Raw genomic sequence first — 12552 nt, 5'->3', positions numbered from 1 at the left:
TTGAGTTTGAATTACTCAGAAGCATTACTGCTTTCAGTTAAAGACTGCATGGCCAGGGGGATAGACAAAAAAAAAAAAAAGAAAAAAAAGGTATATTTTAAGGCTACGAAACTTTGTGATGCTTCCGAACTGCTGAACGTGCTGTGAAAAGTCCTCAGGAAACTCCGCCAGCACCTCAGTAACTCTTCCCTTCCCCGGCGAGGAGTTCTAAAGCCACCCCGGCAGTTCGGTGGGGAAGCGCGTACTGCCGAGCGCAGGCAGGGAGCGGACACAGCCCCGGGCGAGGACACCCCAACCCCCGGGGCCGCACCCCCCGCCCCTCCCGCTGCCCCCGCCGCTCGGCGGGGCTGGATGGGGCGAGTCGCGTTGCGGGCGCCCAGCGGCAGCCCCGGCGCTGCGGGGCACTCGGGGGGCCAAGTTCCCCTTCCCGCGGCCGAGCCGCTCCGCTGTCACTTCCTGCCGGCGCCGGCGGGGCGAGGCGGCCCCGGGGCCGCGGGCGCGGAGCGGGGCGGGGCGCGGAGCGGCGCCCGGGGCGGTGCGGGGCCGGCGGGCGCTCGGCGGGCCCTGGCCGCGGGGCGCTGCCGCCGCCGAGCCGCGGCGGAGGATGCGGCGGAGCCGGGCGGCGCGGCTGGGGCTGGCCGCCTGCCTGGGCTCGTTCCTGCTGCTCGTCTTCTACTTCCAGAGCAGCCTCCACCCAGGTGGGTCTGCCGCGACCTCGGCGCTTCTCGGCGGGTCCCCCGGCCGGTCCGCGGGGCGGCTGGCGGCACGGAGCGGGTCGGGGTGCGGGCACCGCGGGCAGCCCCTGTGCCGCCTCCTAAAATCACTTCGGTGTCGGTGGGAGCCGGTCTGGTGCGGAGGGGCCGTTCGGCGGGGGGGTTGAAGTTGGGGTCAGCCGGTGAACCCGCGCGGAGGTCGCACATTTTCTCGGCTGGGACCGTTGAACTTCGCTGTTGTGTGTGCTTGCAACGTGTAACCGATTTACCGGCTCAGCGCGGCCGTTTTGCAATGAAATTGAGATTTCATTTTTCAAGCAGGCTGCTTTTGGGTCACTGTCCCGCTCGGTGTCCCCGCGTTCAGTGAAAGCAGGACATGAAACTGGGTCCAGCTTCGTGCGGTCCCGCGGGGGTCAGGACAGACAAAGGAGCCGCTCTGTTCCACAAATGCCTATTTGACACCCACAGTCACTAAAAGTCCTGGAGAATGTGGTTGAGTTGCTCAAGGGACCTCTTTAGCGTATGCTGTTAGAAATATCTGCCACATTGGGAAACAATTCAGCAATAACAGAACTGAAATATAAACAGTTTTCTACTGGAGGGGTTATTTATCTCCCTGTCTGCTTTCTGTTCTTTTGGGGAAATTAGCTCTTCTTTCCTAAGAGACCTTATTGGGTAATTCCTGTAGTTCTAACAATGTACTAATGTGTTCTGATTGCAGCGGCAATCCATCAATGGGGCCTTTAAAGTTGCATCTTAACATTCAGAAGACTGATTTGACTGAGATGTTAGTGGAATTTTATCAGTGCGGACTCAATGAAATGCGCTTCTCCTTTAATAGGGGCTGCTTCATCACTTTAATGTGTTTTTTTCCTAATAATAATTTTTTAAAAAGTCTTAACTTGTTGGCTGAATAAGATTGAAGAGGAGTTGGGTTTTGGCAAGCATTTGGTATTTCTATAAGAGCATGTGAAGTCTGTCAAATGAATTCTTGTAATCCCAGAAGACCACAATCAGTATTGTATTCTTTAGTAACTTTTTAAAATAAACTATATATGCATCTTTATTTTAGCATTGGGACTGCTCAGTAGAAAGCGCAGCACTGAATTGGTGCCAATCTCCAGGGCTCCTAAAAGAGAGAGGATTGCGTTTTACACGGGATTCGCTTTCTAGTATTTGACTGGAAAACGTGGCTCTTTTCAGGACTCTGGTTTTCCAAAGAAGACTTCGCTGTGTCTGAGTCAGCAGAACTTTCTGTGCTTACTTGGTTTTAATCCCTTGCATGATCTCAACAGTTTCACAGAGAGTTCCCGTCAGGTCAGAGCAAACCAGGTGACAGTAATGGCAATGGCATCTCATGACGGGTTTAGGGGGTTTTGGGTTTGGAACGCTTCCTTGAGAGGTGCTGGCCAGCTGAGGCTTTGGGAATGCCCTGAATAGGCTGCAAATTGGTTTCCTTCATTTGGGGCAGGTGTGATTTTTGAAAGGTCCTGTAGAAGGTGATTGATCTGGGGTAGCGATGCTTAACTGGTGGTGTTTGTCACTCAGGGGAAGCCCATTTGTGAGGGTGGTGAACAGCCGCTGCAGGTTTGCCACTCGAGGTTCACAAAAGAGGTAAATTGAAGTGATATTGATGTTCTCTAAAATCTGGTTATTTTCTAGCTACATAGTTGTTTTCCTGTGTCCAGCCTTCATTGGTTTTTTCTCCATTTCTTTCACTTATTGTTACTCAGTTTACAGTTTTTGCTTTCCTCTCTAGTTTTGCGAGAAACTCACTAGCAGAGGAAAGGTCATTACCATATACAGAAAAGAAACAAGCTAAAAATGGCTTCTTTTTTTCTTTTTTTTTTTTTTATCCCAAAGGAAAGCAAACTGAAGCAAACTACTTGAATTTTAGAAGCTACAAGTTATAATAATAGGTAAATAATTTGAAGACAAAAGTGTAATCTATAAGGTGATGGTTGCCTTGAGGTTATTTGGAGTTCATTTGGTTTCTATATAATAATGAAGAAAAACGCTAGAAAAAGCAGCAGTGCTGCAAGTTCCTCTTGGGAGCAGTTAGATCCTTTTCTCCCTTTTTAGAAGGATTCAGCAGGTCACCTTTCCTGGGCCACCCACAGTCCGTTATGTGTAACATGCTGAATCAATCCTTTCTAACAGCACATCGAGATTGAACCATCCAGTGACCAGGACAAGCGGTACAACCTGGGAAGAAAGCTGATATAACTAGAAACCTTTTAAGTTTGAGAGCGCTAAGGGCTCACTGGTCTGGAGGAGCAGGAATTAACTCCTCCGTTTGCATTTCCCACTTTTAACGCCATCCGGGCGGTCGAGCGCTGGAGCGGTTTGCACTGAGCTCCGTGGCTGTGCTGAAATAAGGGTTTCTTGTTCTACCCTAGGAACACCCACATGTCAGCATGTGCTGAAATAACTCTGTTCCTAAGTGCTGCCGAGTTGGTTATTTTGGTGCTGGGCTGGATTTGCTTGTACTGAAGTCGGTGGCAGAATCTCCTATTGTACCTCCTGGAGGCAGAGATGGGCTCGGGTGTGTTTGCCAACCTCACGGGCACTCGGGAAAGTCTCGGTGCTCCCCAGGGAGAGCATCTGTATGGCAGTTTGAGTGTGCATGGACTTCATACCCCTGGTTGCTTTGCCTTGGCGTTCCTTGCCTTTGGCTGGACCAGCAAGCGGTGACGGGGACTGCAGTCCTTGTCCCTGGCTGTGGGTGCAGCTGCAGCGTGTGCACCGTCCCCTGTTCGCTCTGAGACAGTAATGACCTGTCTGTCCTGTTGGCTTCAGCTGTCTCACTCCAGAATTACAGATACATGGCCAGGAGTAGAATATGCACATTGCAGGGAGGTGTTAGAGTGGTGCTGAGCACACTGGCAGGTGGAGTTTGCGAGGACTGTGGTAGTGGGCAGCTACGGGGTTTGGCTGGAGCCGTCATCTTTCAGCATCTCCAGGCTCTCCTGCGTTTCGCCTGGTGATGTGGGCAGATACGCTCGGCTCCCGGGCAAACCTGCGATCTCAGCTTGGTGCTGGGAGGGATGTGGTCCATCAGGGGGACTTGGCTCTACTGGTATTGACCCACAGCCATCCAGGAGATCCTGCCTGGCCTCGGCATGATTGTCATCTATCTTCTGAGTTGGTCTTCCTCTGCTGTTCCTCCAGGGATGGTGCATTGTTAGTGGTGGCTATGCTGCCTTCTGCACACTGTGCATTTTCTGCATATCGAGGTAGGAATAAGCAGTGGGGCTCTCCGTCCATTGTCTCGTCTGACTGTGGTCATAGCGAGTCTAGACTGGCACAGTGGTAAATGCTGGAAGCTGCTGATCCTTGACTACATCAAAGCTTTGGTCACTGCTGTTCTTAGGGGAACCGCACAGTTTTTACCACCAGCGGTGGAGCTGGGGCTGACTGTGCTGGTGCAGATGTGGGGTGGGAGAAGGGAGGACATCTGAAGGAGGCAGAGGGAGGTCAGTGGCAGGTGGTAAGGCCCTGTGTTCATCTGCATCTGCGGTTTCTGCAGACCTTAATTAAGCGTGCTGTGGGGCCACCCCAATGATAAGGTCTTTTGGGGAAACCATGAGTAAGTAACTTGTACTGACATCCAGAGAGCTGGCAGTTTTCAGGCCGCTAGTGAGGGGCCAGAGGGATGCATGCACGGACATGTAGTCTCCTAAGCAGTTAAAAAGCAGCTCCTCTGTCCTAAATGAACATATTTCCTAATGAGAGGCGACCGGGTGCTATACAAAACATTTTACATAACCTTCCCCCTCTCAAGGCTTCCATTTCTGGCCAGTGCTATTTGATAATAAGTCCTTTTGCAGGCCAGGGGACGATCCCAGAAGTATTTGAAGGAAGAGGCACCTTTGGGAGCCTGAGGAAAGGAGGGAGGGGAAGATAATTTAGTCTGATCCCAGGAGACCGTTGCATAAGAGCTGGGCTGTTCTTTTCTTGCCCTGTCCTTCCTGTATCAGGTCCAGTGACCTGTGCATGCTGGAGGTGGCTGGGTGGGACAGAGGACGTGGCAGGGGGATGGGGAGCGCTCCGCTTCCAGTTGTTTCTAGTTTGTTCCAGCACTGAATCACCTTCTCCAATAAGAAGGAAAACCCCTCAATCTCAAAATGCTGCTTCATTTCTCCTCTGGTTCTGTTTGACCGAAGCATCTAGACGTTGCTTCTTACATCTTTTTAGCGGCAGTTGCCTAAGGCTGGTTCCTATACCCCCATCTTCTTTTACAACCTGCTTTTAGCATGAGTTGTAGGACTTGCATGAGGCTTTGTGCTTTAGACGTACTCAGCCTTTGATCTGGCTCTTTCACAAGAGATAGCAGAACCAGGATCACAGTAGTGCCCAGGTTGTGATACCACTCCAGAAAGGTTTGCGAGCAGCAAAGCAGCAAGATCCCTTTCTCCATCCTTATCTGCTGCTGCATCAAACAGCTGGATCTCCTCTGGGCACTGACAGAGCAAAACCCCCTCCAGCCGCTCCTGGAGCTGAGGTACCACTTCACCAGCCCAAGAGAAGAGGATGAGGATGTCGCAGGAGGATGAGCAGCAATGCCAGAAGCTTCACCACCACACGTAACTCATATCGCAGGCAGGAAACTGTGTCTCATCATCCTGGTGTGGTTAGATGTGGTGGAAACAGAAGATACCCATTGCCACCATCCTCTGCCAACTTTGGGATGGTTTCTGTTGCCAAGCATCTCTCAGCACCAGCAGGTCATGGAGAAGCTCTTGCTTCTGATCTATGCAAGTCTGTCCTTTCAAGTTTTCTGAGCTGTGCATCCAAAGTCTGGAGTTGCTCTTGTGAACTGTCAGTCAGCTCTTACTTGTCCTTCAAGACTTTTCCCTTTGTGGGGGACAAATTATTATACAGTGATAGAGATTATAGAATTTGTAAGTGATTTGACTGAGGTCCTGCAGAGTACCAGCCTCTGAACCTACAAATGCACCTGGACCTCAGTGAACGGAGATACACACTTAGATATCAGCAGACCCTAAGAAACCAGGGATTTTTTTTTCAGAACAGGAAAGAGCTTATTTTAGACCTCAGTTCCTCCCCATTGTTTAAAGGTATTTTCAGGCTGAAATTCAGGCACTGCCTTGGGACGTGGATGCAGTTCGGCTTTCTGAGCCCGGGTGATGTTTGCAGCTGGCTGACACATGTCCTCAGCCTTCCAGATAACGAGGGCGACGCTGCCCTTGCCCTGGCTAGTGCTGCAAGCATGGCCAGGGTTGTGAAATCTAAGACACCCTCTGAGATAGCATTGTTGTTTGTTTTTTGGGTGGTTTTTTTCTGTTTTGGGGTTTTTTTGTTTGCTTTTGTCATGGGGCAGTTTTCCCTGGCTCAGATTCCTGCTCTCAGTGCTCTGAAGCCCAGGATGCAGCCTTTGAGGAGCCAGAGCTCAAAGTACAGCGATGTTTATCAGCCAAGGCGTTGGGCAACTTGGGCTGGAAAACCCTCAGCTCTACCTTTTTTGAAGAAGACATGAAGTGCTGTACCCGTGACCTGTCACGGTGGAAAAGTCTGCCCCGTCCAGTGCTGAAAGCAGGGCCGTAATGAAGCCCATCTGCTCCCGAGGGCCAGGCTTTTCACAAGGAATGCTTCTTCTAGTCTTTCTTGGCTTTCTATGGTTTCCTGAGAATCTCTGATATGTGTGAGGAGGGGAAAGGAGGGGGCTTAGTGCACTGGGAGTTAACTCTGTGCCTGCAGGAGAGATTCGCATCCTGGTCGCTCTGTTGGGTAGATCCAGCCCTTGCTGGCCCTGCATCCCTGTGGCATCCCAGCCCGGCTGTTTGGCAGCACATTGTACCTGCATTTCTTGCTTTGTTCCCACTCCCCAAACCCCAACACTCCTATTTATCCTACAAAAAGGCACATGGTTTAGTGCCAGAGTTAGGTTAATGGTTGGACTTGATGATCTTGAGGGTCTCTTCCAACCAAATGGTTCTATGATTCCGTGATTTGAAGGACTCCACAGAAGCATCTCCTGGGAGCAGTAGGACCTCCGCCTGTGTGTCGGTGCAGGAAGGACGTTCTGGTGGTTGTGAGGAAGGTCTGAGGCTGGGAGATGAGTGCTCACACAGTGGCCAGGGCACTCCTGGGGCTTATTATGTGCTGCATTTTCTTTGCTTCCCACAAGCATCTAAATGGAGAGCAGGACAAACTCTCCATCCTAATCCCAGTGCAAACACAGCTGTCTCTTCGAGGACTCGCTATCAGAAGCCAGGAAACTACAGAGGCATTAGGTGCTTAAGTTCCATTGCTCCCCCTTGGAGCTGAGGACCCAAAGAAGAGCTTAACTGTTCTTAACCTCTGCAGCGCCAAGGAGTGGACATCAAGGCTTTGAGGCACAGCTGGGCAAACGCCCAAAACTTTCCTTGTTAAAAGGTGGTTAAAGACTAGTGGTGATCTGAGAGGGAGGGAGCATCTCACTGAGTAGCTTTGGGGTGACCTTCGCCGTTGTCCTGCCTTTGCTTCAAGGCTTGCATCCCCCCCCTAAGACCTGGGGGGATGTTTTTCCCCTCAGTAAAATAATTGGTGGGTGAAGGGGAGTGACTGCTGTCTGTGGAGACTTGAGCCCTGTATTCCCAGCCTGTACTGTCCAGGTCAGAACAATCTGCGCTTTCCCGTACATGTACCTGCACCTGTGGAGTTTGTGCTGTAAACACAGCTTGTCGCTGTAAACTGCGACACCCCATCTCTGTCTCCTCTCTGGATCTGCAGCTTTGGGACAGGTCTATATTCAACTACTAGCCCTCTACAATTTCCCCACTGTTTCACATGGATCTTCTAATTTTTCTCTTCAAATACAACCACCCTCTTGGCAATAAAATGGTTTCAGCAGGGCCGGATGGTGGGAGGTGTTGCTAAATGTGGTACCTACACATGCTGCTGCCCTGTGCAGATCTCCCCCTTCCCTGATGCTCATCTCCAGATGCCAGGATCATTGCTTCATCACCAGCTGCCATGGTTTATTCTGGCCAGCCCAGTTTTTGCTCTGTTGCAGGTTTGCACCCAGTGTAATTCCAGTAAAGTCAGTTGTAGAGCTCTGATAAATAGGGTCCAGCCTCCAAGTATGTCCTTTGCAGGAGGCAGCACAGTCGGTTTCAGCAGCCACCGGTGCCTGTTCTCCTGTGCATGAAGCCAAGGAGACCCAGCAGCCAGATGAACCTGCAGCGACTAATAGCCTTGACTACCACCCCACCATTTAACAGCCCCCACATTTCCTCCCCGTCTCGCCGGGCTGAACCTGGCAGAGCACAGTGTTGTCCTGAAGTGTGCTCTCAAGGGACGTTGTTCGACCTACAGTCTGAGCCCCACAGACAGGACAGCGATTGCAAAAAGCAAACACACCACGCTGCCCTGTGCACACACGCTCCCCTGCACTTGGCAAATACATCTCAGCGGCAGCCCCGGCATCGCTGTGACTCGCCCTGGGCAGCTGCCTAAAAAATGGCCTTTCAGTAGAAAGAGTTTGCGAGCAGCTGTGCGAGAGCCCTGCGTGGGGTGTGGACCCCAGCTGTGCCATTGGAGATCCGTGTTGAAGCTGGTGCTGTCCCTTTGCCCACCCAGCCTGGTGGCACCTGTGGATGTGGGGACATCTTTACGCTGGCTTGCCAGTGTCAGGGAAGCTGAGCTCTCCACAACTGTTTTTTGGACACTGTTGAGCAGGTTTCGTTTTTCCCAGGCCCTTTGCAGCAGCCCTTACTGGGGTGAACACACTTTCAGAAGATCTCTGCCTCGTAACCCTTTCCAGCTCCCACCTTTTGCAGGGTTGGAGGCAAAGATCTGTAGAAGCCTGAATTTTCTTTCTAGATGGACCAGATCCTTTTTGCCTCAGAGAAGGAATTCAAAATCTGTTCAACTTGCGCAAATCCATTCCCTTGAGCTCCATGGGATGGCACTGAGCAGGTTTAGCTTTAGGGCACTGAGGTGTCCCACCCTGAGCCAGTCAGTGGGGAATTCCTGCAGCCCGGCAGAGGAACAGCCTGGCTGCCCTGCCTGCTCCTGTTTTCCCCATAGTGCTCCTCTTTATATTTGGATGAGCTTTCATTAGATAAAAGATTTATAAATTTATGAGCAGGCAGACTGATGGGAATTTGGCTGGGCAGAGCTGGGAGTTGGCCTCTCATGGGAGAAACAAGCAGTTTTTCTCCCGGTGGTTGGTACTGCAGCAGCTCTGTCACCCTCGGGTTCAGCAGCGACATCCACGGCCGAGGTGTCGTGTCACCATCTACCCATGCGTGAAAGCGTGGCCGCGTAACCCACATCCTTCGGCAGCTCCATGCTGAGGTGAAAATCACTTTTCTGTATTAAGAATGGTCGAGAACCTGGTTTTGAGGGTGCGACTCCATCTGGATTCAGTGTCTGCCTACTTTTGCTGTCCCGGTTGGACACGCTGTCCCCGGTCCTTCCCTGCACAGTGGTGAGAGCTTCTTGCACCTACAGCTGGACTCTCCGAGCACCAGCCGTTCCCAGCCCCATGGACAGCCCAGCCTGGCTCCTTCAAGCCCTGTCTGCCTCCCTCTCTGTTAGCATGTCCTGCTTTCTCTCCACCTTATCAACGATCCTCCCTGATGCATTGGGGCAATGAAAAACAAATGCATTCAGTGTTCCCAGCGGTGCCGCTCAGCCTGATGGCTGTCACCAAACCCTCCTGGTGGTGTGTCGCATTCCGAAGCTGTTTCTGCAGCTGGGAGATGCTGCAAACTGCCCTGCCCAGGTCCGAGTTTGGTGTCATGCTTGGATGAATCCGTTACGTGGCCATGTAAACAAACCGTGGCTGAGCGCAGGTGCTGAGACCTGCTGTGCTGAAGAAGCACCCGATTCTGGTGAGACCCAGCCTTTTCATAACGGGACTTAATTTTCATGGACTCCCCCAGAGCATCATCCAGCTGGACTTGAAGCTGCTTTCTCCCCAGAACGTCTGTTCTGAAGGTGTCACTGTCTCTGTGGTGGCTCAAGTGGCAGATCCGCAAGCCTCTAGCTTGGGCAGGCATTTGCAGCTCTACCCATGGTGTGTACACATGGAGGAGACGTGCCGGTGAACATTTTGGACCTGCACGGTAATTAATGCACAGGGCATGTTGTGACCTGTGGGTCTCTTCCCACCCTGTGTCACCTCTGTGGTGTGGGGGGATGCTGAGGCCACAAGTCCTGGCTTCTTGTCACAGCAGTGCTCACAGCTTATTCTTCTCTTTGTAAATGCCACTTGATTAATAGCCCTCCATCTCTTGGCTGCTCTCCCAGCCTTTTCAGGGAGCGAGCAGTGGGTTTAGAGCTGTCCCTTGGAGCGGTCCCTGCACTGCCTGGGGATTTGCAGCCTCATCGCTGACGTGAAGCCTGATCCAAACCTGACCCACGCCTGCTCTCTGGACGGATGTTGCTTCACTGGGCATTGTTGACACGAGGTTCAAAGGTGATGTTTGTTTGGAGCCGCCGGGTGTGGGTATCTCTGGGACTGGCTCCCCGGTTCCAGAGGGCTTTCTTCAATGGGAAATTAGTACAACATGACTGGAGGTCAGAAGCTCCTCAGCCATTCCCCATCGCCGTGCCCTGCAAGCGTGTGGCTCTGCCCAGCTCCCCGGCCGCAGGGGAGTCTCTGCACAGTCGTGTTTCTCCACGGCATGGGAAGGCGGCGAGTTCAGTCCTGCACACATCTGCAGAGCCGGGCTGTTCCTTTTGGCAAGGGTGCAGGGGGAGCATATTCACAGCTGGGTCTTTTCCAAGTTTACTCCTGGCAGTATCGGAGAGATTGATTTCCCTTTAGCTTAATAGGAACAGCAGACACAGGCACTCTGAGACTGTCGTGACGCTGGTGGAGTTTTGCTTCAGTTGCCTATGAGCAGCCGCTGCTGGGTGGGTGTAGATGCAAGAGTCCTTGTTCTCTTCTTCCTGAGGACTCCATTAGACTTGATCATTCCCTGTAAAATGGAAGGAGATGTCTTTAGAGCATTTGCTGCTAACAGCCATTCTCAGGGCTTGGCCAGGAGCAGGGAGATAAATCCAAAAAGAACTCAGATGAGGTGCGCCCTGTGATGCTGTATTTATTGCATCTCAGTGCTGCAATAATACTGGAGATGTTTGTACCTCCTGTTCAATGTGCTGGCTCTTTGGTGGCTTCAGGAGATGCCCACTACTAGCAGCAGGAGGAGGTACAAGGAGCGATGCAATAAGCTATGTGCTAGAGATGGTTTTCACAGCCTCCAGCAGGCTGTAATTAGCTCCTGTCTTCCTCTGCAAGCTCATGCATCTCTTCCACATGTTGTAAAGCCTCTTGCTCTGTATCTTGGGGCAGTGAGTCTCGCAGGTTGACGACCTGTGGTCACATAGAAGAGCAAGACACAGACCCTCAGCTGCTGAGAGCAGAGGGGTGAGAACTGTGAATCAAAGCTGGGGTTGGATGGCTGTGTCCACCGTGGTGCGTTAGGACTGTTTTGCTGAATGTGCATTTTTTTCCAAGATCTGCTCGTTGAGGCTTTCATCAATTCCAGATGTGCAAAGCTGACAAGATGGCTTGATGCATATTCAGCAAGCAAGTTGTTGAGCTGCATGACCTTAGAGAGACTTCATTTTTTCTTGTGTTAGAGTAGGTAGCCTATGTGCGGAGGGCACAAACAGCATCTGCCTGAACCAGACCTGACTTCAGCGAATTTTTGAGCAGATCCAGCCTCGTCCCCTAGCACCCTGGGCTGCTGTGGCCTCAGCAGCTGTGCAGAAGGCTGGTGCAGATGGGCTCATGTCTGGGTAGATCCATGTGGCTGAGCCCAAGAGGTTTTTCTGCACCTATGGCTTGCCTGAGCCTGCCCCAGCGAGGGGAGCCTGCAGGGCTGTGGGTGTGCAGGGGAGAGACGGGGCTCTGGGGCAGCTTTGCCAGTTGAAAATCAGCCCCTGTGCGTCCCGGCAGGGAGCTCTGCCTTGGCACTGCCAGCGCAAGCCCTTCTGCTGCAATTCCTGTTGAGCAGCAGACTGGAAAGGAGGGGTTTATTGACAAGGAATGGAAATGCTGGCAGTTCAGGCTTGCATTATATATGCAAGCAGCCAGCCGGGGCCAGCAGAGCGACAGGCGTAATGGGGAAGAGAAATTGCTCCTGGAGAGCTTCTAGCTTGGCTTGTGAGAGGACTTAACCATTTGAAAACAGAAGGTTGCATGGTACTTAAGCACAGATATTCTATTTGTTCACATAGGCCATATTCCTGCTGGATAGTGTTAATTTTCTGGTTCCTGTAAAGATCTCAATCGCAATCCTTGTGACAGCGGAGAGCAAGTCACACTGCTCTGGTGACATACATCCCCTCACCTCAAATGCCTGTGATCCTTCTATTAAACCTTCCTGATACCTGCCTCAGGCTGGTTCCAGGTGACCAGAGTCTCCTGCCAGCACAGGGACATGTGGGTTTAGGTGGAACAACTGAATGGGACGGAGTGTCCAGAGCAGCTGCCTTTGGCTCTGGTCCTGCTCTGATCCCCGGAGACGATGCTGTGGCATTTGGCTGGTTGTGTGAAGCAGCTGGATTCTTTCTTTCCCTCTCTGCATGATTTATTGTGAGCTAATCCTATAGCTGTCACCCTTTTCCATCACTTGATTAGAGTTTCCCTGGCTGATCCTTGACTCAAGTTGACTAAACTGGAATAAGAAAGCCTGCATTGAAAAACAGAGCTGTCATTGTCTCTGGGGAGGAGGGAGCCACACAGCCAAGGGCCAGCTGTGCCCACCCCTGTGCCCGAGTGGGGACACTGTGACGGTCCAAGAGGTGCCAGCAGTGAGAAATGAAGAAAAATGACCTTCAGAAACATGAAGGTGAAGTAAGCTGTGTGAGAAAGCAG

At 51.9% G+C, this 12552-nt stretch overlaps 1 protein-coding gene across 2 annotated transcripts in view; it reads left to right on the top strand.

The window, feature by feature from the left end:
* Nucleotides 1–12552, top strand: part of CHST13 (carbohydrate sulfotransferase 13) — a 33134-nt gene that overhangs the window by 5110 nt on the left and 15472 nt on the right. Inside the window, exon 1 of one of the 2 annotated variants that reach the window (XM_082060492.1) lies at nucleotides 252–698. The exons of the other annotated variant lie outside the window; for it this stretch is intronic. Coding sequence (XP_081916618.1) covers nucleotides 605–698 — 94 coding nt within the window. The 5' untranslated portion in view covers nucleotides 252–604. Of the gene's footprint in view, nucleotides 1–251; nucleotides 699–12552 lie in introns of those variants that run through there. 2 annotated transcript variants of the gene reach the window in all.

This window comes from Streptopelia decaocto (genome assembly GCF_964273445.1).
Source record: "Streptopelia decaocto genome assembly, chromosome: 8".
Taxonomy (NCBI): domain Eukaryota; kingdom Metazoa; phylum Chordata; class Aves; order Columbiformes; family Columbidae; genus Streptopelia; species Streptopelia decaocto.
Note: the sequence above shows the minus strand (reverse complement) of the source record. Positions and strands in the feature narration are given on the sequence as shown.